This window comes from Triturus cristatus, chromosome 4_2, assembly GCF_964204655.1.
Source record: "Triturus cristatus chromosome 4_2, aTriCri1.1, whole genome shotgun sequence".
NCBI lineage: Eukaryota > Metazoa > Chordata > Amphibia > Caudata > Salamandridae > Triturus > Triturus cristatus.
Window position 1 is genome coordinate 69,379,292 of NC_140586.1, and position 26,377 is coordinate 69,405,668.

At 43.8% G+C, this 26,377-nt stretch overlaps 1 protein-coding gene across 2 annotated transcripts in view; it reads right to left on the bottom strand.

Annotated features, from left to right (window-relative positions):
- Positions 1 to 26,377, bottom strand: part of EPOR (erythropoietin receptor) — a 272,782-nt gene that overhangs the window by 176,525 nt on the left and 69,880 nt on the right. Inside the window, exon 1 of one of the 2 annotated variants that reach the window (XM_085600544.1) lies at positions 19,523 to 20,881. The exons of the other annotated variant lie outside the window; for it this stretch is intronic. Coding sequence (XP_085456670.1) covers positions 19,523 to 19,685 — 163 coding nt within the window. The 5' untranslated portion in view covers positions 19,686 to 20,881. Of the gene's footprint in view, positions 1 to 19,522; positions 20,882 to 26,377 lie in introns of those variants that run through there. 2 annotated transcript variants of the gene reach the window in all.

Consider the following 26,377-nt stretch of genomic DNA (forward strand, 5'->3'; position numbering starts at 1 on the left):
CAAAAGTTTCCGAATGTTGCTGGCGCAGGGGATATTCACAAGGTCAGGAATCCACAGGCAGATACTGTATCCACCAGAAAAAGCGTTACCGAAGGTAAGTAACTTGTTCAATACCTCTCTAAGAATGTTATTATGTCTGTCCACATTTTCTGCATAGATCAATATATCATCTTGATAGGCTTGTACTCCTACTACATCACCAAACAGGTTATCCATTCGTTTTTGGAAGGCACTGGCTGAGGATGCGAGCCCAAAAGGTAATCTCAGGTACTGGTATGCCCCAAAGGGTGTGACAAACGTTAACTCTTTAGAATTTGAAGAAAGTGCAATTTGAACATATGCAGAACACAAATTGATTACAGAAAAAAATACAGTAACCTGAATCTCCTTGTGGGCTTGAATAGGTGGCAAATTGACAAAAACTTCTTGCACTGCACGGCCCAAACAACCGAATAAAAAAGTCAACTTGCACGCAGGAGTAAACTCAACAGCATCTATTGCGCGCAGGAGTAAACTCAACAGCATCTATTGCCACCAGATCATTTTCAAACAGCCGTAATCATGACTTCCATTTTGTTTGAGGTTTGCCAGGAAGAGCAAGAAATGAATGAGGTTGCGCAAAATGTTGTGCTATAGCCATATTAGCCAACATGCAGAACGGTAAATGCAGAAACAAAGATAAATAATATAGTACCTACTCCTGAAGAAGTTTAAAAAAGTAGCAGTTCTAAATTCAGATCAAGTAATTCAATAAAAAAAACTTGTTGTGATGTAAAGAAACACAACACTACCCCTTTGCAACTGAAATAACCATATAAGAAAGGAATTCTGTTAATCGCGTCACAAAATAAGCGATTAAACTTGTGCTGGCTTCTGAAGCAAGTTTTGAGTAAACTTAAGATGACTGCCTACATGATGATAAAACAATGTGCAGTGATCCAGTCAGAGCCCAATCCAATATGGCTGCTGACGTGATGACGAAACGATGTGCAATTAAGAAATAATGATCCAGTTATGGCTCAATCCAGTATGGCCGTCAACGTGATGACAAAGAAGCGTGTCAGATACTTATGCAAGTCAAAATGTCTGACACCTTGATTAGCCAAAAGCTCCCGAATCTTAGGCAGGGGATGACAATCCTCTAATATATATTTGTTGAGTGTTCTCAGATCTGCATATAAACGGGTCCCTCCTGACTTTTTCCTTGTGACCACTATTGGTGAAACCCACTGAGATGAGCTGCAAGCTTAAGGATACCCTCCATACATGTATTTTTTAGCATTTCTTTCAATTAATCCCTGATGGTAAGCGGAATAGGGCAAACTTTATGAATAACTGGTTCCGCTGAGGGTTTTAACCTAATTTGATGTTTAAATCCTCTCACATTACCCACATGTTGTTGAAAAACATCCTTAAATTCTGACAGAATACCATCAATGTCACTGTTACATTCTCCACTTGAAATATATGCAATGGATTCTTCACCAACGACCACAGGATTGTCTGCGCCAGGTTACAAACCTAACTTCGCTAAATCCTACCTTTACCTGCCAAATATATTTTGGTTTCAGTACATCTCCACAAACATTCCACGGATGAAACAAAATACCCCAACATGTATATATCCTTTTCTCCAAATTTATTTATTTTACTTGAGTTTTATATAGCGCTGGCTAGCCCCGGAGGTATCAGAGCGCTTTACAGGAGGAGAGTTACATAAGTTACAAGTTACACATTGTTACAGAAGGTACGTCAATTACAAGTTACATCCGTTGGTTCAAGGTGTATAGACGGTAAGGGGGTAATGTAAAAGGGCGACGGGGAGGGAAAGGCTTTAGGATTAATGTCAGTATGTAAAAATGTTATAGAACAGCCCCAAAGATCATAAAAAGTGCTGTCCCTAAGAACCGTCACAGGTGGACCAGAGTCAGCCATGACCTGTAGTGATATACTACCAATCTTTGCTTCACATAGCGGCCCTTTGACTGAACCATCATTGCTAACAGAAGTACATTCAATAGTGAGTACAACATTGCTCAATCTCTCAGTTACTGCATCACCCAGGACATCAATGGTGTTAATTATGACAGAACTCCTACTGACACCTTTAAAAACGTTTTGTAAATGCCCAATTTACTTACATGGTAAACAGCGTTATCCAATGGCGGGACAATTCGGATTATTGCCAATGTGAGATTTCGATCCATACCTGTATCAAACATAAACTGGCTTCTTGGGGGGGATATTTTCCCCTTTCTTCTTTTATTAACCAAAGACACAGAGTCCATTCCTTGTTCAGAATCAGAATTTGGAACATCATTGATGGAGTCATTAGAATTTATGGCCTTGGAAGATATTATAGACCTTTCAATACTTTTAGCCAGATCGCCTATTTTCTGTAAGGGAGGATTTCTGTAACTTAACAACCTTTCTTGGACTTTTTTCGAATAGCCGTTAAAACAAACTTAATAAACATATCTACATTTGCCCCAAAGTCGCAAGTTGCAGCCAAAACTTTCAATGCAGAGACGTATTCCTCAACATTTTTATCCAGTTGTTTCCTTTTATGAAAAGTGTGTCTCTCCAGCAGGATACTGGGTTCTTTGGAATATTGCTTAGTAAGACGTTGATGCCTCTTTGTAACCATCCCAGTCATTGTAACCTGAATCTCCTTGTGGGCTTGAATGGGTGGCAAATTGACAAAAACCTCTTGCACTGCACGGCCCAAACAACCGAATAAAAAAGTCAACTTGCACGCAGGAGTAAACTCAACAGCATCTATTGCGCGCAGGAGTAAACTCAACAGCATATATTGCCACCAGATCATTTTCAAACAGCCATAACCATGTCTTCCATTTTGTTTGAGGTTTGCCAGGAAGAGCAAGAAATGAATGAGGTTGCGCAAAATGTTGTGCTATAGCCATATTAGCCAACATGCAGAACGGTAAATGCAGAAACAAAGATAAATAATATAGTACCTACTCCTGAAGAAGTTTAAAAAAGTAGCAGTTCCAAATTCAGATCAAGTAATTCAATAACAAAAACTTGTTGTGATGTAAAGAAACACAACACTACCCTTTTGCAACTGAAATAACCATATAAGAAAGGAATTCTGTTAATCGCGTCACAAAATAAGCGATTAAACTTGTGCTGGCTTCTGAAGCAAGTTTTGAGTAAACTTAAGATGGCTGCCTACATGATGATAAAACAATGTGCAGTGATCCAGTCAGAGCCCAATCCAATATGGCTGCTGACGTGATGACGAAACGATGTGCAATTAAGAAATAATGATCCAGTTATGGCCCAATCCAGTATGGCTGTCGACGTGATGACAAAGAAGCGTGTCAGATTCTTATGCAAGTCAAAATGTCTGACACCTCCAAAGGAGCTACATTTCGTCAGGGAGGAGCGTGCAAATTGCTTTAGTCAAAAGCGGGCTGGAGGTAAATTCAAAATCAGGGGCCCACTCGTGACCCAAAAATACCTTACAAAGTTCCCCAGAGCCATCAAAGCTCGAACCAGAAATGATCCCAATGTGGGCATCAGCTTGTCGCTAATATGTAAAGAATGAGGCACTGATTGCCCACGACCTGGATGGACCTGGATCTGCCTCATCGTTGATGGAACATCATCTACCATTGAAAACTACACCATCGATGACCACAACTTTGCTGACGGCGCAGCCAATATTAATGACACAATTATTGATGACACTTCTTTCTCTGAGTCCGGAAGGCAGGAGGATTTCTGCTTTGCATACACTATGGAAACTAATCAAGTACAGGCACATGTTTGAGTTAGTTTAAATCCCCCTAAAGTTACACTGGAGAGAACGACACACCAACCTCTACTGCTTTTACAAACTGAGATACTGTACATACTCTAGAAATAGTCCTCTGAGTCCGACCCCAAATCTCCATGAAGCGAATGGTTTTACTGCATGCTTATTTTGGTCAAGAAATAAATCAGGAGGCTGATGTCCCATTCTTGATCTTTGGTAACTTGACAAATGCCTGAGGAAACAGTTGTAAAAAGAACAAATGTCCTGAGTGGGATGGGTATGCCCAGATGTGGGTCTCATACTCACCATGTCACTAGAGTCAAGCTAGCCTGACTAATGAGGGGTGATACCCGAAACCAGTCCCAGGATGCTTGTTTCTGGTCTAGGTAAGACCTGGCCTGGCAGTTCGGGCTGGACTGTTCCCATGGGAGCAGGGTCAAGACTTATTTGCATATGGCTGAGTAAAAACTGGAATGGCATGGTGAGCAAAAAAGCAATGGATTTAAGCCATAATCTCTGTACTGGGGGTGAATGTTTGACATTATTCAGCTTTCCATCCATCAATTGATCTATTTTTTAAGAAATGGTTGTTCCAATGAGTGATGTTTCAATACGTGCTGTAATTGCTACAAGAAGAGGAGATCTTTTATGATTTGAATAACGATGTGCCACTATCAATTCAAGGTTTGCCTTTTGGCATGGTGTTGCCACAAAGTATCATCAAGAAGTGCATAACTTCAGTGGTGGCTTTCCCACACCATGAAGGTCACTACATTTTCTGTATTTAGATGATAGGCTGTGGAAGACAATGGCAGAGACATCCACACACGAATACACAAACTGTTCAGAAACTGTTCAGCTCATTGGGCATGTCTGTCAGTGTAGCCAGATCCTATATTCAGCCTATTCAAATCCTTTGAAGCCATGTTGGAGACCAAGGCAGGCAAAGCCTTCCTGTAAGAGGAAAGAGTTCTCTGTCTGAAGTCACTCACTCAACAGATCCACAAGTTACAATCAAGGTCTGCTGTCACTTCAAATCATTACGGGCATAATAACCTCCTACATTCCTCTCATACCTCTCTGCAGACTACAGGTGTAGTCTCTGCAAGGAGAATTGGTGCCCAGAGGCTTGGGGTAGCCTTATTTTTTGATGATCAGATTCATATCACGCCATATCAAGGATGTCTTAGCATGGTGGCTGAAGTCAATCAACATTATACAAAACGTATATTTTAAACTCAAGCGGCTCAAACTCTCGTGACAATTGATGTACCGTTGGAGAAGTACTGTGCCCTCCTACAAGTGCTCAAAGGGAGGATGTATTGGTTGGTCCTAGAAAAAAGAGCTCCACATCAATGTCCTAGAGCTCAGGGCAGTCCGAATGGGTTTGCAAATCTTTCTTCCATGGTTGGAGAACTCACCGGTGTTGGTGAGAAAGGAGTACACCACCTCCAAATTTACATTAAAAAATGTTGAAACAATTTCTCTAGCACTCTAAAAGAACTACAATTCCTATGGGATTTGCAATTGTGCTCAGCATTTTACAGAGAGCAAAATATATCCCAGGGATCACCAATACATGGACAGATACCCTCAGCAGGACAGTAAGTGTCCCACAAGCAGGATTTATATCAGGATCCGGTGAACATGGGTCTTTAGCAGAGGGGTCACCCAGTGTAAGACCTATTCACGACACCATTGAACACGAAAAGCCGGTGCTTTGGCAGGAGTCAGTTGCACCTGTGGTCAAGGGGCAACTTGCTTATGCCATTCCATTTCAAGATTTAAGACCTTTGCATATGCCATTTCATCACTTCCTCTCATCCTAAGAGTTCTCGGCAAAGCCACTAGATAGCCTTGCCGGCTAATGCTCATAGCCCCAGTCTGGCTAACAAGCTATGGTTGACCGATTTTCTGCACGTTTTGGAGGCTCCTCCATTTGCCTTGGGAAAGCACCATGGTCTTCTGTCTAGGGGTAATGACCAGATTCTCCACTATGACCCAGCTACCCTAAGCTTATCGGCATGGCTCTGATCACTGAAAATTGCTCAGCTAGTCATCACAGTGAATTTCTGGAATATATACTCAGGTCAGAGCTTCATCTACTACTACAACTAGCCTAACCAAATGAAAATACCTCTAATAGCAGCACGACTACACCAAATGTTGTTCCGTCTACTGCAGCTAGCCCTGTCAGGCCTTAAACACCCGCCCCATCAAGGTTCACTTGGCTTCTATTACAAGATATGGATGATCTTCTGAAACCACATCTCTTTTACCAACAGCAAGCAGTAAGGAGTTACTTAAAGGACTGTTTATAGGGTTCCTGCCCATACAGGCATAGGCTCTTTGATCGGGGCCTAATACCATTCTTTGTCAGCTTCTGAGGGAACCTTTTGATCTAATACATAAGACAGACCTCAAGTTTTTTTACGGAAAATAGGTCTACTTTTGGCTCCTGCAACTGTTAAGAGTCAATAAAATTAATGACTTCACAGTTAAACCTCAATTCTTGCATTTTCACAAAGAGTGTACTCTTACTCACCAATCTGAAAAGTATTCCTTGGTTGCCTGCAAACTCTCATCTAAATGAACCAATTATGCTCAAGACATTTTTCCAAAACCCTTGTAGGTGTGCAGAAAGTGCATGATGTTTGCAGATGCTTAAAGATCTGCAATATCCACCCAAAATCCTTTTGACAGTTGGGACAGCTTTTTGTTGCTTGCAGCTTCCAGCAGAGAGAACATTTGCTCTCAAAACAAGCAATGACGAGGTATATAATAGCAGTTATTGTATTGTGCCACTGTTGGACTGCCTGTTCCCTGTGCGCTATATTGCTGGCTCATTCCACAAGGTGGTAGCAACCATAGCAGCACTTTGTGCTGGAGTTTCTCTGTTGGACAGCTCCTGGGCGGCTACATGGAAAAAGTGCCACACTTTTATTAGACAATGCAACATGGATACAGATTCTTCAAGGGAATCTGCAATGGGTTGCGCGGTCTTAAGTCATATTTTCCATTAAAGCAAGCCTCTTTTTGCTTTCATCAAGTCCATTTCAAGGTTACTCTGTATGTAATTGTTCTACCTGTATGGATTATGACATGATTGCTACTATCTATTCTGATTCAAGCATGTAAATCTATAAAGGATTCATTGCCTCTTAATGCTTGACCTATCTGCTGTGATTGGTACTGCATATCACTTGAATCCTTGCCATGTTTTGAAGAGGTGGTTTTGCAGGGAAGAGCTGAGTTATGGTTTGCATCCTTTCTGTCTGGTGGAAGTGGAACCCAATGTTTAGCTATCCCGTCTTATTGATAAGAGTCTTTCTGGACTGAATATTGTTCCTCGTTGTTCATTGTTCTCCTGCATCTTGTTCAAATTCCTCTCACAATGTCACCCAGGCTTTCAACTTCAGAGTAGTCTCCTATGCAGATGACAATCTAATCTCTAATCATTTTGAAGCTTGGTAAAAATGTCTCTAAAACAGAAGTTCTGGCTTTAGGGCATAATTCTTCGTGGTCCCCTGCTCTCTGGCCAGCCTGTATAGGGATTGCTCTGGACCCTGTGGATGAGGACACATGTTTCGGTTTCTAGAGTTATAAGGGCCTTTGCTTCTCATCTCAGATTAAAGTGATGTTTTCTCTTGCCAGTATAAAATGAGGTGGCCTTCATTTCTGAACGTTTATGAGCTTGTGAGGTCTATGCGTTTGTCAACTCCACGTTAGATTATGCCAATGCATGGTATCTTAGACATCCAGGCATTACAATGGATTCAAATGCATCTGTGCATCTCCTCAACAACTTTAGAAAGTTTGACAGGGTCTTAGGGACTTGCCAGAAACTGCATTGGCTCTTAGACTCCTAGCAAATACAGTACAGGGCGCGACGCTTTTGTCATAAAGCTTTAAAAAAGTTTGCGCTTTTCTTTGTGCAGATTTTACTGTTCTCATCACTAAATGACAACTTTGTCAGGCTCACTGTACTGGCAGTGCCTCACTAGGGCAAAGCGTGCTCCTTCTCTATAATTATGCACTCTTTCTGGAGCACCCTCCTGCTTCGCCTGTGCAAAAGACAGGATTACTGAAGGTTCAGAAGAGCACTCAAAAGTAACTTATTTGTTGATTTATGGTCATTATTAGTTCTAGCACCAAGATGCCCTTGTGTTGTAGTTACGCTTATTATAAGTCCCTCCATTCATTCATTCACTAAAGTAAAATTGTGTTATACTGTTTTCTAGTGCAATTTAATGGTATTGCAATTAAAATATCTCAAGACTCCCTCCTCGTCGAGAGGGAATGATTTAAGTATCTAAATCTAATTGAGATATCAACAATGGCGGATAGTGGTTACAATTAAGTAACTTGTTTCTTCTTACAGTCCCACTGCTTTAAAGCAGTGCAAAGGAAAAAATAAAATGATAATAACGGACAATTATTATCACTTTATTTTTGTATTACAGTTGCCGCCAGGTTAGGGTGGGGATGGGCTGGGCTCCCTGCGTCACAGGTAGGAGGAGTGGCTGATGCTGCACCTCAAGTGTGCATGACTGTTGGGCTGGCCATCTCGGGCCGGCCAAAAAGTAATGTGCGTTATGCATGTTCTCCACCCAGGCTGAATTACAGCCTCGGTGGAGAAAATGCCCAGGCTTCCACTCCCTTTCTGAGCGCCGAACAACGGCACTCAGGACAATACCGACGGATTTGCTAGGGGAGTCTGGAAGCCTGGGTACTTCCTTTTCCTGCTTCCTGAGGAGAAGAGGCAGTGGCTAGGCCCGGCAACCAGCAGATAAGTTTAATTTTTTATTTATATCTTGCCCTCCCCTCCACCTTCCCCTGCCCTACCACCACCGTCCCCTACCAGCCGCCACTGCTTACAGTCCTTACAGCCACAGGCAATACATTTAGGGCACCGGCAGACAACAAACTTTGTAGTTTATGAAGCCCACCTAAGCAATGTGACGTGTTTTACAGATCTCTTGACAAAGGTTCACCACTCTCTAAAATAGCTTTCAGCCTTCTGGGTGAAGAAGTAAATAATACTAAAAGAATGGAAAAAATATTACATTTGAAAAATGCTTCGGGCTCATAAGGCAGTCTGTCTTACAAAAAAATGAATGGTTAGGTCCTCATATAAAATTATGGTATCACTCAAACATTTGAAGAAATGATTTCTGAGTAGGCAAAAATGGAATTCAAACGGAGACTGGCAGATGGTTATAAAATGGCTTACTGAATCATAAGTGCCACATGCAGCCAAGTAGAGGTGTCAGCCAGATGTGCTGCCACAGAGGTGTTAATTAAGTGACATGCTTAATTTGACCTCTGCCCATAATCTGGATTTATCACATCATTTTACCATTTCACGTTTAATTATCTAAATATCTCATACCTCCTCCATCCGACACCTATTACAGTTTATTATAGGCCCTTCAAAATCTTCCCCAATCACATTATTCAATAGCTGTTGAGCAGTCTACCACAGAAACCCGCACTTAACACATTCCTGAAGAAGTTATCTTCGCCCTCCAGGCCTTCACCCATTCCCATGCACCCAGCTTCAATACGAATTTCAAGCCACAATCCAATGGCGCCCGGTGCACCTAATTTAATAACAAACGGATTAACACAAGTCTAGTGAAAAGCTGTCGTTCTTAGGTTGTTTTGTAGTTTGTTGGCCTAACTTTGTGTGATATTTGTATAGCTCAGCCCCAGTTTGTGCAATATTAATACCCCAGTTCAATAAAATGAATAAAATATTGCCTCCGTCCTAATAGAAGAAGAGCAGAAGAGCATTTTAGACCTCTCTCCATAAAAGATTATCCTTTTGTTTATATTTTACACTGCCCATTATCAGGTGTCCTCCAGTTTTCTAATTGTCCTTTTGGCCTGGGAAACACTGTATGACCAAGAACCACCAATAATTTTCGCCATAGAAGTTCAGAAAAGATTGAACCAGTAAGAAACTGCGAATAAATCAGTCCAAGTACCACTAAATGAACACTTCTCTACCTCAAACAGTCATTTGGATTAAAAAAAACAGATCTGAATTGTCCGGTGTTCCGTCTGCGGCTAATTTGATGCTCTAAGGCCCCAGTAGAGTCAAGAATAGCTTTAAATCTGCATCGGTGAGAAACAACTTCCCAAGGCTACTGGATTTTATCCACTGTCGGTTAGGGATTAATTCATTCCATAGCTTCTCTGTTATTCTTCACTTCATGATCCAGGTCATTCGGTCCCAAGTTATTTTCTCAAGAGTTTGTATGTCTTTGGTTCTCCTACCTTCTTGCTTCTTGAAGGCCAGTTCTCACAAAAGGTCAACAGAAATATACTTGCAGAGTGACTCCCTGACACAGAAGATTCAAATTTCATATTCTGTAAAGGGATCCCTAATGCTGGTCCCCAAATTCCAATGTGCAGATCAGCGTTCCATTCCAAATACCAGATCCAGAGGTTATTATAACATCAGATTCCTTCAAATACGAATGAGGAGCTTTAAAGACAATTGCAAGTTGGTGACAGGTCCATGAGCTAAGGCATTTCGGGAGACTATCTCTTTCTCGCCTCTCCCTCTCTTTATATCTCTCTATTTTACCGGGAAAACTGATAAAGAAGGTGCACATACTAAGACTTCGGAACCCTCTAAAGGATATGAAGTCATACTATACAAAATGTTTTTGCAACTTCAAAGACCAGAGAAGGCCAAACAGATGAATTGTGGACAGGGTAGCATTAATCCTCTCTGCAAGAAACCTTTTTTATTGACTTGAAGCACAGAATCCTCTGCTGCTCTATACCTTTAAGCTGCTTCACAAGGTAATCATCATGTTATACATGAGTCTTCTTTCTTCCAATTTCCTGATAGCACCATTGGGTTCCCAGCAGTGGTGGTTTTCTTACTTTGTCTGACTGACTCAAATAACTCACTTCCCTCTACTACTTCATACAGCAGACCTTCTGTCACTGAGGCAGAATCTGCTTTAGCCCCCTGGACTTGAACTCTGAACTTAAGTGCACTGTTCCTGATAATGTTAATCTTCCCATTTTAATTTCTTTTGTTGCACCGTAATTATTCAAGATGCAAGGATAACTGTACTAGAAAAGAGTACAGTATAGGCCTTTCAGGCCTGGATGTACTCAAAATTTCAATGAAATTTGTTTATTAAATTTTTTTTAAGAAGAGTACGGTACCAAATGGAGTTACTTCCGCTGTGTGACGAAGAAAGGGGAGGAGGAGCTAGAGTAGCAAAGAATAAGAGCAATAGGGGAAGTAGAGGCACTCGCACTCTTAGCTTCTAAGCATGTAAATAGTTTGGGCACCTTCTTCTCTAAGGATTATCAAAAAAATACTGCATCTCTCCTCCAAAGCAGACCGGACTACAGGCCTTCGTTGTCTCTAGATTAGACGGCAACAGCACGTTTTTTATAGACATGGTGGCCCACCAGCCCTGCTCTTTATTGAACAACATGGTATGCCATGGCCAGACTGATAACACGAATAAGAAAATAGGATCACATCACGCACAACTCAAAAGTCTCCTGTGGCAACCCACAGAGAACCACATTCAAACTATCGACAATTAATACAAGAGACTATACCTCTAAAACAAGTTTAGGGTCTAAACACACAATTCAACCACCAACTGGTAGCGTCTTCATGATAAACAAAGTGGGGTCCATTCAGCAAAAGACGGGACACAGTTCTAGTGGAGTTAAAATCGCACTATGCCCGACCAACCACCAGACAGGACCTCTACACATTGTTTTTACCAATTTCACTGGGCAAATAATAATGAACCCCTTACATCTGGTGTTTCTAGCAAATACGTTGCATGTGCTTGCTGTAAATGCCACGTCTAGAGATGTTGACAGAATTTCTGGTGTTCTTAGGTATGTACACACATCTAAAACATCAGAGCTTCTGGTGATACCTCCACACCTGATGCTTCTAGCAAGCCCCCACATACATACTTAAGAGCACCAGAGCTTCAGACGAAATCTGCATACCTATCAATACCTGCCCTTTCTAATAAGTCCACCACACACATATCTAACAATAAGAGAACTCCATACCAAATCTGCATGTATGCCCTTACTACCAAGCACATCACAGAAATTCCAATAAACAACAGAGCTTCAGACAGGCCTGCCACATTTGGAATTTCTAACAAGAATATTGCACACATACCTAAGAACACTAGGGCTTCGGCTGAAACAACCCCCATCTGATGGTTCCAGGACGTACACTGCACACTTACATAGGAACACCAAAGCTTCAGACAAAAACCACAGGCCTGCCTAAGAACACAGAAGCTGCAAATGGTGCCTCCACCACCAACATTTCTAGCACGTCCACCTCGTGCATACCTAAGAACTCTAAAGCCTTACAAGAAATGCCACTCCAGGTGTTTGCAGCCAATCACCTGCGCGAATACCTAAAACACCAGAGTTTAAGATGGATCCTCCCTCCACACCTATTTTTTCAAGCATCTCACCCATCTACAATCTATAAGAACACCAGAGCTTCAGATAGAAACTCCACATCTGCCATTTTTAGCAAACTGAGCAGACACTACAAGAACGCCTGAGCCGCAGCCTCGTCTCCTTTCAATTACAACGAGGCAAGCTCTGACTTGAACTGCAAGCTCTACAACTGCCATAGACAGAAAGGAAGACATGTGTCGGGGTCATTCTGGCAGCCTGGTGCATCCAGGGTGCAGTAGGCACGAGCAACGTGTCGGGAGGAAGAGTGGGGTGAGAGGCACTCGCCCGCTGCATTGGAGTAGAGCACACACACACACACTCGTTTCTTCTCCCACCACACATGCTGCCCTGAGATAAGCAGGCTGGAGTACGCTCTGTCCCTCTTTCTGGCTAATCGTCTCGCGGCGGTGGGCAGTGACGCACAAGACAGCCAGGGCTGGCGGGAAAAGAGCCTTCACTCGATCTTGTCGCCTGTTTCTCTTTTTCTCTCTCTTACGCCGGAACTGCTGAATCTTCTCATTCTCGTGCTAGCTTTTGGAACTAAATGCGTGATTGGAAACGAATACTTCCCATCCTATCCATGGCCGTGCCTGGCAGCATCATCCTTCCAATGTGGTTTTAACAAAAAAATGCATTTGTAAAAAGGTTTTCTGTCATGAGGCAGGCTGTTTCACTTCATGCTAGAGCAGAAACAAATGTACAGATACTCAAAACGCACACACACGTATGTAAAGTTGTGTTTTTTTGTTCTGGTGGAAGGTTTTGCAAGTTCTGATTTGAGTCACGCAGACTTTGCACTTTTCCGGCTGGTCTTGATTCCCAGTTTACATTCGCCCGAGTGAAGTCATAATTGTTACCCCCGAAGCGAGATAATTGTCTACCTGCTAAAGACTGGTCTCACAAGGAATGTATTTAGCTGGTATTCATTTTTCTCGCCATTCTGGGTTTCCAACCTCAGCGTGGAGGACAGCGTGTTAATAGTGCACAAACTCAGAATGTGCGTTATTGGCCTGCCAGAATTGACCCGGATTTTACCTGGTGTAAATCTTGTGGGTAAAAAGCCCTCAAGTGCGCAATTTGTACCTCACTTGTAATCCTCTAATCAGGATTAGCTGGACGGACTGGAATTGGAATCCTGCAAGGTATATATCTGTATCAGAATAATTTTATGAATGGTAAAGATAGATACAGCACAAATTGTGGCAAAAAAATCATAATTTTTATGGAGGAGTGTAAGGGCCCATACAATTGTAACTTTCATGTAGTTGCAAAGTTCTGTAACCACCTTCAAAAGCTCACACTCCCTCACACGCACATTTGCGCACTCATATCTATCTCAGTCAGCCCTCTTGCTTTCAGGGCGTAGGTTCTACAAGCAACCTTGTCTCCTTCAAACCAGCCTACTAAACAGCTCTGGCACTCTCCGGTGTCTTTTTTGCTTTTTCCTCTAAGATCAGTTCGAAAATATCGTTTTACATTTTTGACAGGCATGTGGACTGTTTCTGAGGATAACTCGAAGTTATTTTGCCAGGCTTTATTATGTGACTGTAACTCCAGTTTCGGGTTCAATAGGTGCCAGAGTTCTATGTATCTGTTCCATAATATGCTGAATCCATTGCTTTAGGTCTGTTCCTAGACAAATCCTAAATCCACTTGTGAAAAAGCTCTCACCGTGATTCAGGATTGTGTGATTCTGTGATTTGATTCCTGTGGTTATAGCTGCTTCCTGCCCCCTCTTCCATTCTTATTCCTGCTCCTTAGACTCACCCCAACTGACCGACAATAATGAATCAATCTGAATCGTAACTGACACCAGCCTCTCCTTCAAATAACACATAGTTAAAAAACGAAGACAGCATGGTATCAGCTCTCCTTCCTAAAAAAAAAAAAGTGAAACCGTGCCTACCTAAAACAGATAGATTTAGAATGACAGTACAAACCCTAGGCCTCTATCGCCTGGATAGAAGCCACACTCTGCTCGGTGGCCTCTCCAACACTAGCCTGGCCTCCCTGCAACGCAAGCTAAACACTGAAGTTTATATCATCCAAGGCTTGAACAACCTTGAGCCTGTCACTCCAACATGAAGGAATTTCACTGATTCCCCCTTCACATCTGCATCATCTTCAAAGTACCATAGAAGACCAACACAGAGGTCTAAAACCACACCCCAGCATACCAAACTGAAACGATCATCATCTCAGGTTAAAGTTCCAAGCCAGGACCCAAGAAATCACCAGACTGGTGCTTGGGTAGTTCAAAAAAGAAAATACTCGAAGACACTGTCTATGCTACCAGGATCTGGAACAACATCTACATCAACATCAGAACTGCCTTAGCCCTTTGAAAGATAAAAAGAACTTGGAAACTCATCTCTCCAAAGAGCACAACCTGCCCACACAGAGGGAAACTACATACATAACCTGTCTCCCATGCATGATCACAATGACTGCTCTCTAACTGGGTTTTCACTACACAAATATAAGTGCATATATACATACAAGGGAGAGTGGTCCCTCTAAGGACCCAAGCACAAACAACATTTGATGGACAGAATGCAGAACAATGTCATACATTCACCCCTGTACAGAGATCTGGGCATAAATCAATCGTTTTTTTGCTCGCCATTCCAGTTTAAACCCAGCCATATGCAAATTAGTCTTGACCCTGTGCCTCATGAGAACAGTCCAGCCCGAACTGCCAAGACAGGTCCTCCCTGGACTGGAAACAAGCATCCTAGGACCGGTTTCGGGGTTTCACCCTTCTTCAGCCAGGATAGCTTGATTCCAGTGGCATGGAGAGCACGGGACCCACGTCTGGGCATACCCGTTCCACTCGGGGTGACAAATGCAAAAACAACAGTTGATGGACAGATTGCAGAACAATGTCATACATTCACCCCAGTACAGATATCTGGGCCTAAATCCATCGTTTTTTTGCTCGCCATGCCCTTCCAGTTTGAACCCAGCCATATGCAAATCAGTCTTGACCCTGCGCCTCATGGGGACAGTCCAGTCCGAACTGCCAAGCCAGGTCCTCCCTGGACTGGAAACAAGCATCCTAGGACCGCTTTCGGGGTTTCACCCCTCTTCAGCCAGGATAGCTTGATTCCAGTGGCATGGAGAGCAGGGGACCAACGTCTGGGCATACCCGTCCCACTCGGGGTGACAAATGCAAACACAACAGTTGATGGACAGAATGCAGAACAATGTCATACATTCACCCCAGTACAGAAATCTGGGCCTAAATCCATCGTTTTTTTGCTCACCATGCCATTCCAGTTTGAACCCAGCCATATGCAAATCAGTCTTGACCCTGCGCCTCATGGGGACAGTCCAGTCCGAACTGCCAAGCCAGGTCCTCCCTGGACTGGAAACAAGCATCCTAGGACCGCTTTCGGGGTTTCACCCCTCTTCAGCCAGGATAGCTTGATTCCAGTGGCATGGAGAGCAGGGGACCAACGTCTGGGCATACCCGTCCCACTCGGGGTGACAAATGCAAACACAACAGTTGATGGACAGAATGCAGAACAATGTCATACATTCACCCCAGTACAGAAATGTGGGCCTAAATCCATCGTTTTTTTGCTCACCATGCCATTCCAGTTTGAACCCAGCCATATGCAAATCAGTCCTGACCCTGTGCCTCATGGGAACAGTCCAGCCCGAAATGCCAAGCCAGGTCCTCCCTGGACTGGAAACAAGCATCCTAGGACCGGTTTCGGGGTTTCACCCCTCTTCAGCCAGGATAGCTTGATTCCAGTGGCATGGATTGCATGGTACCCACGTCTGGGCATACCCGTCCCGTTCAGGGTGAGTGACTGAAAGGTTTCAGCGCTCCGTCCATCATCTCCTTGTGTTTGCTTTGTTTGCCCTAAGTTAGCAGGGTATGCCCAGACGTGGGTCCCTTGCTCACTTTGCTACTGGATTCAAACTAGCCTGGCTGATGAAGGGTGTTACCCAGAAACCGGTCCCAGGATGCATGTTTCCGGTTCAGGGAAGACCTGGCTTGGCAGTTCGGGCTGGACTGTTCCCACGAGGCACAGGGTGAAGCCTGATTTGCATAAATCTGGGTCTGAACTGAGGTGGCGAAGTGAGCTAAATAATGATGATGGATTCAACCCAGATCTGTGACTGGGGGTGAGTGTCTGAAAAGTTTCAGCGCTCCGTCCATCGTCTCCTTGTGTTTGCTTTGTTCGCCCTAAGTTGGCAGGGTATGCCCAGACGTGGGTCCCTTGCTCACTTTGCCACTGGATTCAAGCTAGCCTGGCTGATGAAGGGTTTTACCCAGAAACCGGTCCCAGGATGCTTGTTTCCGGTTCAGGGAAAACCTGGCTTGGCAGTTCTGGCTGGACTGTTCCCACGAGGCACAGGGTCAAGACTGATTTGCATATAGCTGGGACTGAACCGAGGTGGTGAAGTGAGCTAAAGAATGATGATGGACTCAACCCAGATCTGGTACTCGGGGTGAGTGTCTGAAAAGTTTCAGCGCTCCGTCCATCATCTCCTTGTGTTTGCTTTGTTCGCCCTAAGTTGGCAGGGTATGCCCAGACGTGGGTCCCTTGCTCACTTTGCCACTGGATTCAAGCTAGCCTGGCCGATGAAGGTTGTTACCCAGAAACTGGTCCCAGGATGCTTGTTTCCGGTTCAGGGAAGACCTGGTTTGGCAAAACGGGCTGAACTGTTCCCACGAGGCATAGGGTCAAGACTGATTTGCATATAGCTGGGTCTGAACTGAGGTGGTGAAGTGAGCTAAAGAATGATGATGGATTCAACCCAGATCTGTGACTGGGGGTGAGTGTCTGAAAGGTTTCAGCGCTCCGTCCATCATCTCCTTGTGTTTGCTTTGTTCGCCCTAAGTTGGCAGGGTATGCCCAGACGTGGGTCCCTTGCTCACTTTGCAACTGGATTCAAGCTAGCCTGGCTGATGAAGGGTGTTACCCAGAAACCGGTCCCAGATGCTTGTTTCTGGTTCAGGGATGACCTGGCTTGTCAGTTCAGGCTGGACTGTTCCCACGAGGCACAGGGTCAAGACTGATTTGCATATAGCTGGGTCTGAACGGAGGTGGTGAAGTGAGCTAAAGAATGATGATGGATTCAACCCAGATCTGTGGCTGGCGGTGAGCGTCTAAAAATGATCAGCGCTCCGTCCACCATCTCCTTGTGTTTGCTTCCCTCTAAGGACCCAACCCACTCACTGCATACCTTTCATTGAAGAGACAGCGCCCTTAACAGCCCCAGGCTGCTCAACACATCACTCTACACCACTGAGAGAAGGATACAGGGCCCTATGCTATGCAGGCTCTTAATCTGTGACTTGCCTACCTTGCTGCTTACCTTCCACCAAATGTATGCGAATTACACCCCTAGGCAACATCAAATGCTAGTGCTGACTTACCTACCCTTCTAAAGGCCTTCTAGAGCCCTCAGAATCTAGTCATCAAACAGTGACCCCCAGACTGCGGCAGTCGAACTTCTCACTGCACACATGTCCCAGAAGCGAAGCCAGGGTTCTCTCCTCTTAAGGGCCGGAATCTGATATCCAAACCCCCTCATTTCTGCCTCTTTTTATAGTGTCCTCTTTTAAAGTTTAGGTAGAAGCCTGGTTTTCACTCTGAGTGACCGTCGCCTTCCTGGCACTTTGCAGGGCTTGGTAAGCAAATCACTTCATACAACGAGCAAAGCCATGTAATTCATTCAGTTATCCCCTAAAGATTACACTAACATCAGTGCTAGAAAGTAGGAGGATCTCGTCATATTCTAACTCCAGCAGCTATTTCTGTGCCAGATCTGGGATTTGACCTATCCAGGGAAATATGCTTAATTTATCTTGGTGTAATTTTCTGACACCAGATTATAATTCAGCAGCGACCGCATGTTGTCTGCATTACACTTGGAGCAACAACCTGCAGGCAGCAAGGGGGATTTTTATTTTCACTTCCAGCCAGACACACACAAAGGCCTGATTTAAAGGGACATCAGCCCTTTTTCTGTTCAAGTATCATCCTGGTTGGGAGCTATATAGAGCCAATTACCTAGATGCCAATGCAATGGAAGGAAACAAAGGCAGACAGCTTATCACTACACAAGTACTTTAGCGAAACTATTATTTGGAGCTAGGTTTTTGACTTTGTTCAACATCTTATTCAAGAGACGTGCATGTACTGTAAGAATGCAAGATTTTTGTGTGTGTATGCATTTACACAAATACTGATTTAAATGGCACCTTCTATTTTTTTTAATGTAATTATTTTACATCACTACTCATCCCAATGTAGGGCGCCAGAGAACTTTACATCACATACAGAGGCACTATAAATCATATAAGTGTGTAAATCAATGTACAGGAAAAGTTACATAAGATGATGAGGGATGTAAGGGGTTGGAATCACATATGATCCGTACTTGTAGACATTATATGTTAAGAGTGAATGGTAGGGAGTAAGATAGTCAGCATATAAAATGGTAATGCAGTGTTTGTGGTTGCCTGTACTAACAACACTTTATTACTTCCCAAAGGAACCCTTCTTTGCAATCTTAAAATAACAAAAGAATAAAAACACAAAAGGATCTAAACCCATGACTTACAGTTTGCATGTAGCTCCTTGATGCCGGTAAATAGATCATTGTGCTCTATTAGAAGGATTGCAACTTACGAACTGGAAGTAACAAAAGGATCTCAATGTCAAATGCAGTGACCCACTTACCTATCTACATAAAATACAAATATGTGATCTGTGTTTTACATGATGTGCTTTGCAGCAGGCACATGAACCTCCTATGCTACTTTATGAGTCAAATCTCTTGACTGGACAAATCACATAATTCTCCCAGATCTGTGTTAACCACTAGCGTTATCTTACCGCTATTATAATTCCCTTAAAATTGCTGGGCACACAATGATCTCTGCAGCAGGTTTCTTTTCCTTTTCTTAACCCTGTTAAATATTTTTTAGTACAATTTCATTATGGTCAAAGCAAGAAGAGATTTAATGTCACATATGTCCTTGTAGCAAATTTCTTTGTAGCATTTGTTTCTTTAAATAAATGTATTCTTGACTGTCAGACCCTGTATTTCAAGCTCTGCCCCTAGTGTTTCCACCCCTTTCCTCTGCCATGCCCTGACCCCCAGTTTATGGATCCACAGAGTATTTTTTTCTCCAAATCTAGCATTGACTAACAGAACATCTTTTCACAGCACCTATCCCCGTGCCCCACTCCCTCTATCGGGTGCCTTGATAGAGATGCCCACAGCTCGTACCTTTCCTCTGGAAGACGTCGTCAGGTGGCAGATGTCTGTTCTGTGCCTCTGGCGGGGGAACTTCGGCTCTGCCCTGGCTGCTGTTGCCAACCAAGAGGCAGAGGAGGCCTATGAGAGCCCAGCGGGGGAAGGGTGAACCGCGACTCTTCATGTGGTTCTCCATATTGCCAGGCAGTGCTTAATTTGAGCTGGTGGTTTCTGGTGCTGGGTACCAGCACTTAATTGTCAACATCGGCACTTATGACAGTCTGGCATATGATGGCGCTGTTTTGTCTAATTTAGAGATTAGCAGAAGAGCAGTCCTTAATAAAAAATGACTAATACCTGACGCTTATGCAATTCTTATAGCTTTGGGGGCCTGAAATAACGAATTGACAGACTTGTCGAACTGTGATGGTTAATAGTTGTGTTGATACTGTCATCAACAGCGCTGGCATGGGCAATGGGAGGTGCAAGCTGCAATGGCCTCCTGACGAGGGCCCCGAAACTTATTATTTCACAAATTAAGCACTGCTGCCAGGCCTCTTACTTTGGTGTCACTCCTTGTCCACGAGGCCGGCTGCTTGAGGGGTGTTTACCTTTCAAAGCGTCCCCCCTTTATGTATAATACACTGGCATTTCCATTGGTGTCCTTGGACGCCAAGCCTTCACCGTGCCATTCCAAGACGTCTGCCAGTCCTTGAGCCCAAAACGATCAGTATTGACTACTCGCTGTACCACTACAAGAACAATACCACGATGGCTTCCCTGGTCCTTGAGAGCTGAGACCTTGTTTTGCTAGTCGACGACGACTTCCATTCCGACCGTTTCAGTCCCCCACATTTAAGATCTCGCCAAGCCAGGCCACCAAAAACCCCACTTGGGCCCATCCATTCCTTGAGAGCCAAGCACCCACTGTAGCTGCCCACGAAAAATTCCAGCTGAGCTCTCAGCCTGCCAGTCCACAAAGATGTTCTCAGTGGCTCTCCCGTTGCTTGAGCCCCAGTGCCCCACTGTGCCACGCCGTAGAATGTTTGCTCTGGCCCTCTCAGGCCCTTTGTGCCAGGCTCAGAGCGTGTCAGTTCCCCAATATTGCAGCATCGAAGAAGGTCCACGGAGCGGCCTGGCGGTGACGTCAGTTGCTATGACCCTTTGTCAGTTTCTCTCTCTCTGTGAAATGTCTCCGTCGCTTCTGTCCATGTGCATGCAAATGTGTCTGGGTGCCCGGTTCCCAGGCAGCTCTGTGCCTTTCTGGCAGTTTCTACTCCCGCTGCTCTCTTCAGTGTCTTTTCTGTCTCAAATCCTCCTGTCTGCTTTATCGCCTCTGGGTCTCTCTGCCCTCTCTGGCCAGTGCACTTGCTCCTGTTTACTTACTGTATGGCCTCGCTGTTCTTCCTGCACCTCTCATGAAAGTACATCTGTTCGGTGCCTCAGTCCCTCCCACCCGTGTCTTGCACCCTTAGTCACCCCCACCTCCCCGCAAAGGCCTTAGAGGAAACACTTCCAAGAGTGTGGGATCTGGAGGCTGAGATAAGAATGAGTGAGCAGGAGCACAGTCACAAATTGACGCAAGTAACGTGAACTGTTTGTCTGTTCTCCCGCGGTTCTGTCCCTAGGCTCCATAAATGCATCAAACTCTTTGTTTACAACAGTACTACTGGGAAACTCAATTTGTGACTTCAGATCAGTTAAAATACTTTTAGGGCTATTAATTGTGTCTCTGCTAGATGGCTGTGACAAACAGCAAGCACACAGTGTATCAATTTCTTTTTTAATAATCAAATCAGAAAATTATTTCAAAGCACCCCCATGGTGTATTCTTCCATATGCCGAACTTTACGTTAAGAAACACACAGGCGGCTAACCTTAAACCAACAAGGATTCTGCCACCATACACAATTCAGGCTATACCTAAGTCCTCTAGTGCATTGCACTTTCAGTTATCTCTTCAATACATTTTTCTGGGTAACTTCAGAAAAGATTTTCCACCCTGGTTTTCTATTGGGTGGTGGGTGGGTTGCCTGCGATTTCAAAGAGGATTTCGGGGATGTACACTTTGGATTCCAGGTTATTAGGATTTTCTATATCATGGGATTTTAATTGATAATAAGGGACACTGAACAGAATAGCAAACTCTAGGAAGGTGAGCGGCAAAACCAGGAAACCAAGGTCGGGAGAAATGAAAAAGTTTTCAGTGACTTTGTACATCTACTCTAGGTTCAAAGTCAGTTCAGTCACATCTGACAAAGAAGTCGCCCATCCCCACTATAGTTGCTTTGCAAATCTCATTGAAGGAAATACTTTTACTAATCAGTAATGATCGCTTTACTTCTCGTAAATGAGAATGGGGCTGCCCAGAAGTGACCGGGTGCCTCTCTGGTAAGAAGATGACATTCAACCGAACTATACATCTTGCCGCGGATTGTCTAGGAGGTCCAGTTTAAAATGTCAGCAATGGGCAACAGGGGCGGAACAGTTTACAGGATGATGTTGTTCGTTGCAGTTTGGTTGGATCTTTCTCCTTACAGAAGGAGAATGGAATCGGTATCCAAATCAAGAGACAACCATGGAGGTTAAGCAGCAGATTCAGCAATTGCTGTCGGCACGCAGAGTGGCACCTTAGTAGTTGCCTTCAAAAGTTTCCAGAGCAACACCACAGGCTCACTCGCTTCCCTAGTTCTACGAGTTCAGAAGGAAGTTAGCAAGTCACGCACTTCACGGCCGGGACTAGCATGGTGTTTTATGCATGGTGTCAAACACAAACTCTGTATCAGCATGTTCATCATCCCATTCCAAGATGGTGCATGCCCACTTCCCCTTTATTCCTGATGTCACCACAGAAACAGAATACACCACTTCAAGATGGTCTTTCCAGATGGTGACATGTCACCACCAGGAAAATATGCTGGCCGCCCTATGATATATAAATTATGTGTTTTCAAGGCAATACTGGCTGAATATCATGAGCCGCCCTCGGGTATTTCCCAATGGCATATCAAAAGTGTAATTTGTGTTTTGTCATGTGACGAAATATGCTTTAGCTTTGTGCACTAATCTTGCAGCAAAGTCTACAATACTTTTTTTGACCGCCTTTTGGGCTGATTTTAGAGAAAGACAGACTATCCAAGAGGACCAGATGAATGCGGCAGCTTTCTTAAGAACAGGTCCTGTGCATTAGACCTTTTCATCAGTTCACCTTTGATGAGTCATGGACTGATGAAACAACTGCTGCTGCACTCTTTCAAGCTTTGGATTAGAGCTTGAAAGAGGCAATACCAACCATTGTTCACTGACCTACCCCTGCTGTTGCCCTCATTGATTTGCTTCTTAAGGTTAACCCTTTCACAATCAGAGTGTTTATGCATCTGAGTGCCAGTGCTTTTTGGAAAACATCAGTATTAGGTTTTTCCCACAACAGCACCTCTTTGTGCTCTTAGTGCAACCAGGCAAACTATGTGTTGTGTTAAGCACATTCAGGGCTAATTATGGGTGCAAACCTCCAATCAATATCTCATTGCATTCTGAAAATATATTGGAAAATGTGGAGATATTTTCTGTATTTTTTAGCACATCTGCTCAACATTCTGTTGCATTTCTTAAATGAAGAAACACATTCTGGAACGCTTTCAAAGGAAGTGTTGCCCTGAATATCTGTAGTCCGGCAATGCCTAATACATGGGAGATTAGCTCGGAATGTTGTCTGCACAACAAATTATGTAATATTAGCACAGACCACTACATTGTGGCAGTATCATTGTTTTTGTTGCACTGTTCACTTGTTGACTCAAATTCAGGATTATATCGAAAGCTTACAAATCATATATTTTCTCATTCCGTACAATTTAACCAATCAGGTGGAGCAAGCCTGATTTCCCTTATTCTAATTGGTTGGTCGAGTGCGTGTGCTGAACATGCCCTTTGGCAGATTTTCAGCCATTTTGTTCCAGAACATGGCCATTCCCTCTAATCTCCCTTGTGCAGGAACATATCCCTGACTTAACCCACTTCTGTGTTTCCTTGGATCTCCTCGGGGGCTGGGAGGTTACAATAAATATCTGTTTCCACGGTTTCAAGATGCCAAAAGGCAATACACTTGGTGCAGTGTACTTAGGAACTTTCAAAAGCAACTGAGTAAAAATGCCTGTTTAGTGTATCTGTCTTTTGGTCGCAGATATCACCTCTGGGCTGTATAGAAAACAATAACAAATAACAACCATACATCCCACGAGCCCACACCAGTTTCCTGGACAGACAACCCCCTCATCAAATTCAGTATCCCAGTCCCAGTCCCACGCACATGCACCACTGCCAGACCAGCTTTCCGAAAGTGAAACAGCAATACTGACAAGGACTGGAACACTGCTCTTAACATTGTCAACCCAAACATAGCAACAGCACCCCAAAAGCTATCAAGAATATCAACAATTAGACAACCTCCTGTGCTGACTTCCTAGCTCTCCTCAAACGCAGCATTACATGGAGGAACCAAGACTGATGAAGCTCCACTGCAAACAACTGGAGCGCAAATGGAGAAAGAGTCAGGACAATGCTGACAGGAGCAAATTCAGAGCTTCCCTCAGACACTACTAACAAATGATTCAGACCACCAAGCTCGTTGCTCTGGTGCACCGCATCGATGACAGCACCAACAGAAGCACAGAAAACTTCAACATTGTGAAGGTTTTCACCTCATCAGAGGCCGTCTCCAACTTGATCACCCCGCTCACAGGACATCTGCAGCAATCTCTTTCAATTCTTCAGCAACAAATTTACCACCCTTTACAGCAACTTCAAACCACAACCAGACCGGAAAGACCATGTTAAATGCCTCCCGATCATATCCAAAGAACAAATGCTAACCACATAGCCCATCACCAGCCCAGAAACAAATGCGGCCTCATTGTAGTCCTTACACTTAAGGGCCCCATCGGACCCAGGCCCCCACCATGCCTACTCCAGATGACTGCAACCTATCAGCGACATGCTCACATCCATTCTGAACATCTCCACCACTTCTGCAAACTTCCCAGACACTTGGAAACACACTACTGGCCTCCCATTTCTGAAAAAACCCTCCTCGGACCCGTCAACGCTCCCTGCTACCATTCCTGGCCATGGTCTTCATGAAAATCATCAATGTCCGCCTCGCCTTATACCTCAACAACCACCAACTCCTCACTACCACTCAGTCCGGTTTCAGACCCAACCACAGCACGAAAATTGCCCTCATTGCCGCCATGGATGGCATCTGCTTGACTCTTTGTCTCTAACGGACACTTGGTGTCCCAACCTAGATCAATCTCATGCTCCATCCGCCTCATAGGTACTGGGTGAGGCAAGGGTATTGTGACTCTTTGTCTCTGACGGACCCTCAGTGTTCCAACCTAGATCAATCTCATGCTCTATCCGCTTCATAGGTACTAGGTGAGGTGTAGGGTTTTGTGACTCTTTGTCTCTGACGGACCCTCGGTGTCCTAACCTAGATCAATCTCATGAGATTGCTCTAGGTTGGGACACCGAGGGGCCGTCAGAGACAAAAAGTCACGACACCCTCGCCTCACCCAGTACCTATGAGGCGGTTAGAGGATAACAAGAAGGCTGAGTGTAAGCCACTATTATTTACAGTAAAATTATCAGTTCAAAGACACGTAAGTAGATACTTACTAGTCACAAGGTATCTGTCGATCTCTAGAGCCAGTCCTGACAAAGGCCATTTGAGCAATAATGGCAAAAACATGTTGACCTACACAAGTGATGTTAAGGGCAATTTACACGTCCGAATGACATCACCACCTTTTTTTTATCTTACCACTATATACTGCACTTATCTTAAACGTACATTTTTACATATAACAGGTAATTGTAACTTTTTCACTATACGGATCCAACCAGTAATTTCCCCTGAGAAGAGGTGATACTCACCTATGGAAGCGAGTACCTAGGTGCAAACCACAATGATGAAGCTGCCCGATACAACACCATAGTGGTGACCACTTAACACCACTAGTGGCTAATATTGGTTGAGGGTTTTGGGTAGCTAACTGGTACATGAAGATACCAGCAAATAATTAAGTTCACTGTCTTTAGATTACGATGTTAAACTTGTGGAAACTGAGTGACCTTATCATATGTTTCTACCTATCTCCCCCCAATTGATGTTTCGTGAAATAATATTTTTGACAGAATTTGATTGTAGAGTTGAGGTGTCCATGATTTAAATCTTCACTTGAGTGGCTGATTGGACGGCACGTCACTCGTTGCCAAATTTCAAGTTCACCAGCAATGGTCCACACAGCTTCACAGGATGAAGTAAATCTTCTTTGATGAATAATCCTATTGAGAGACCCCATCCACATCAAGATCACAGAGCAACTGACTCAGAATCTCATTATCTCAACATTCCATGTTAGCATCCAACCATACATTGTAGAGCATTACCTCATTGCTTAGTTACAGAACACCACACAGGACAGGAGTACTCTTTTTGATCCTGCACCTTCACACTAACAGTGGAAGTATATACATAATATAATTGTGAAGTGATGCAGATATGGTTTCTATTAATACAATATATATGCCATGCTGACGAAATGTATGCAGCTCATACTTTATTATGTCCTGAATGCTCTTTGTGTGCTGTAGTATGAATAAAGTGTTAAAAAATTGTTAACAAATACAAACATAAAGGAAAGTTCATCTTCCCTAGAAAACGTTCCCACTCGTTTAGAGGCTCAACAGTGCTGTCCCATATTGCTGGTCTCTTCCTTGGCTTTGGAGCTTATTACTGTGCCTAAAAAAATTAAACCAAAGTTCCAGGCTCCTTCTGCTGATCCTTTCGAGGTTAAGGACTTACAATAGTTCATGTTGTTTATCTTC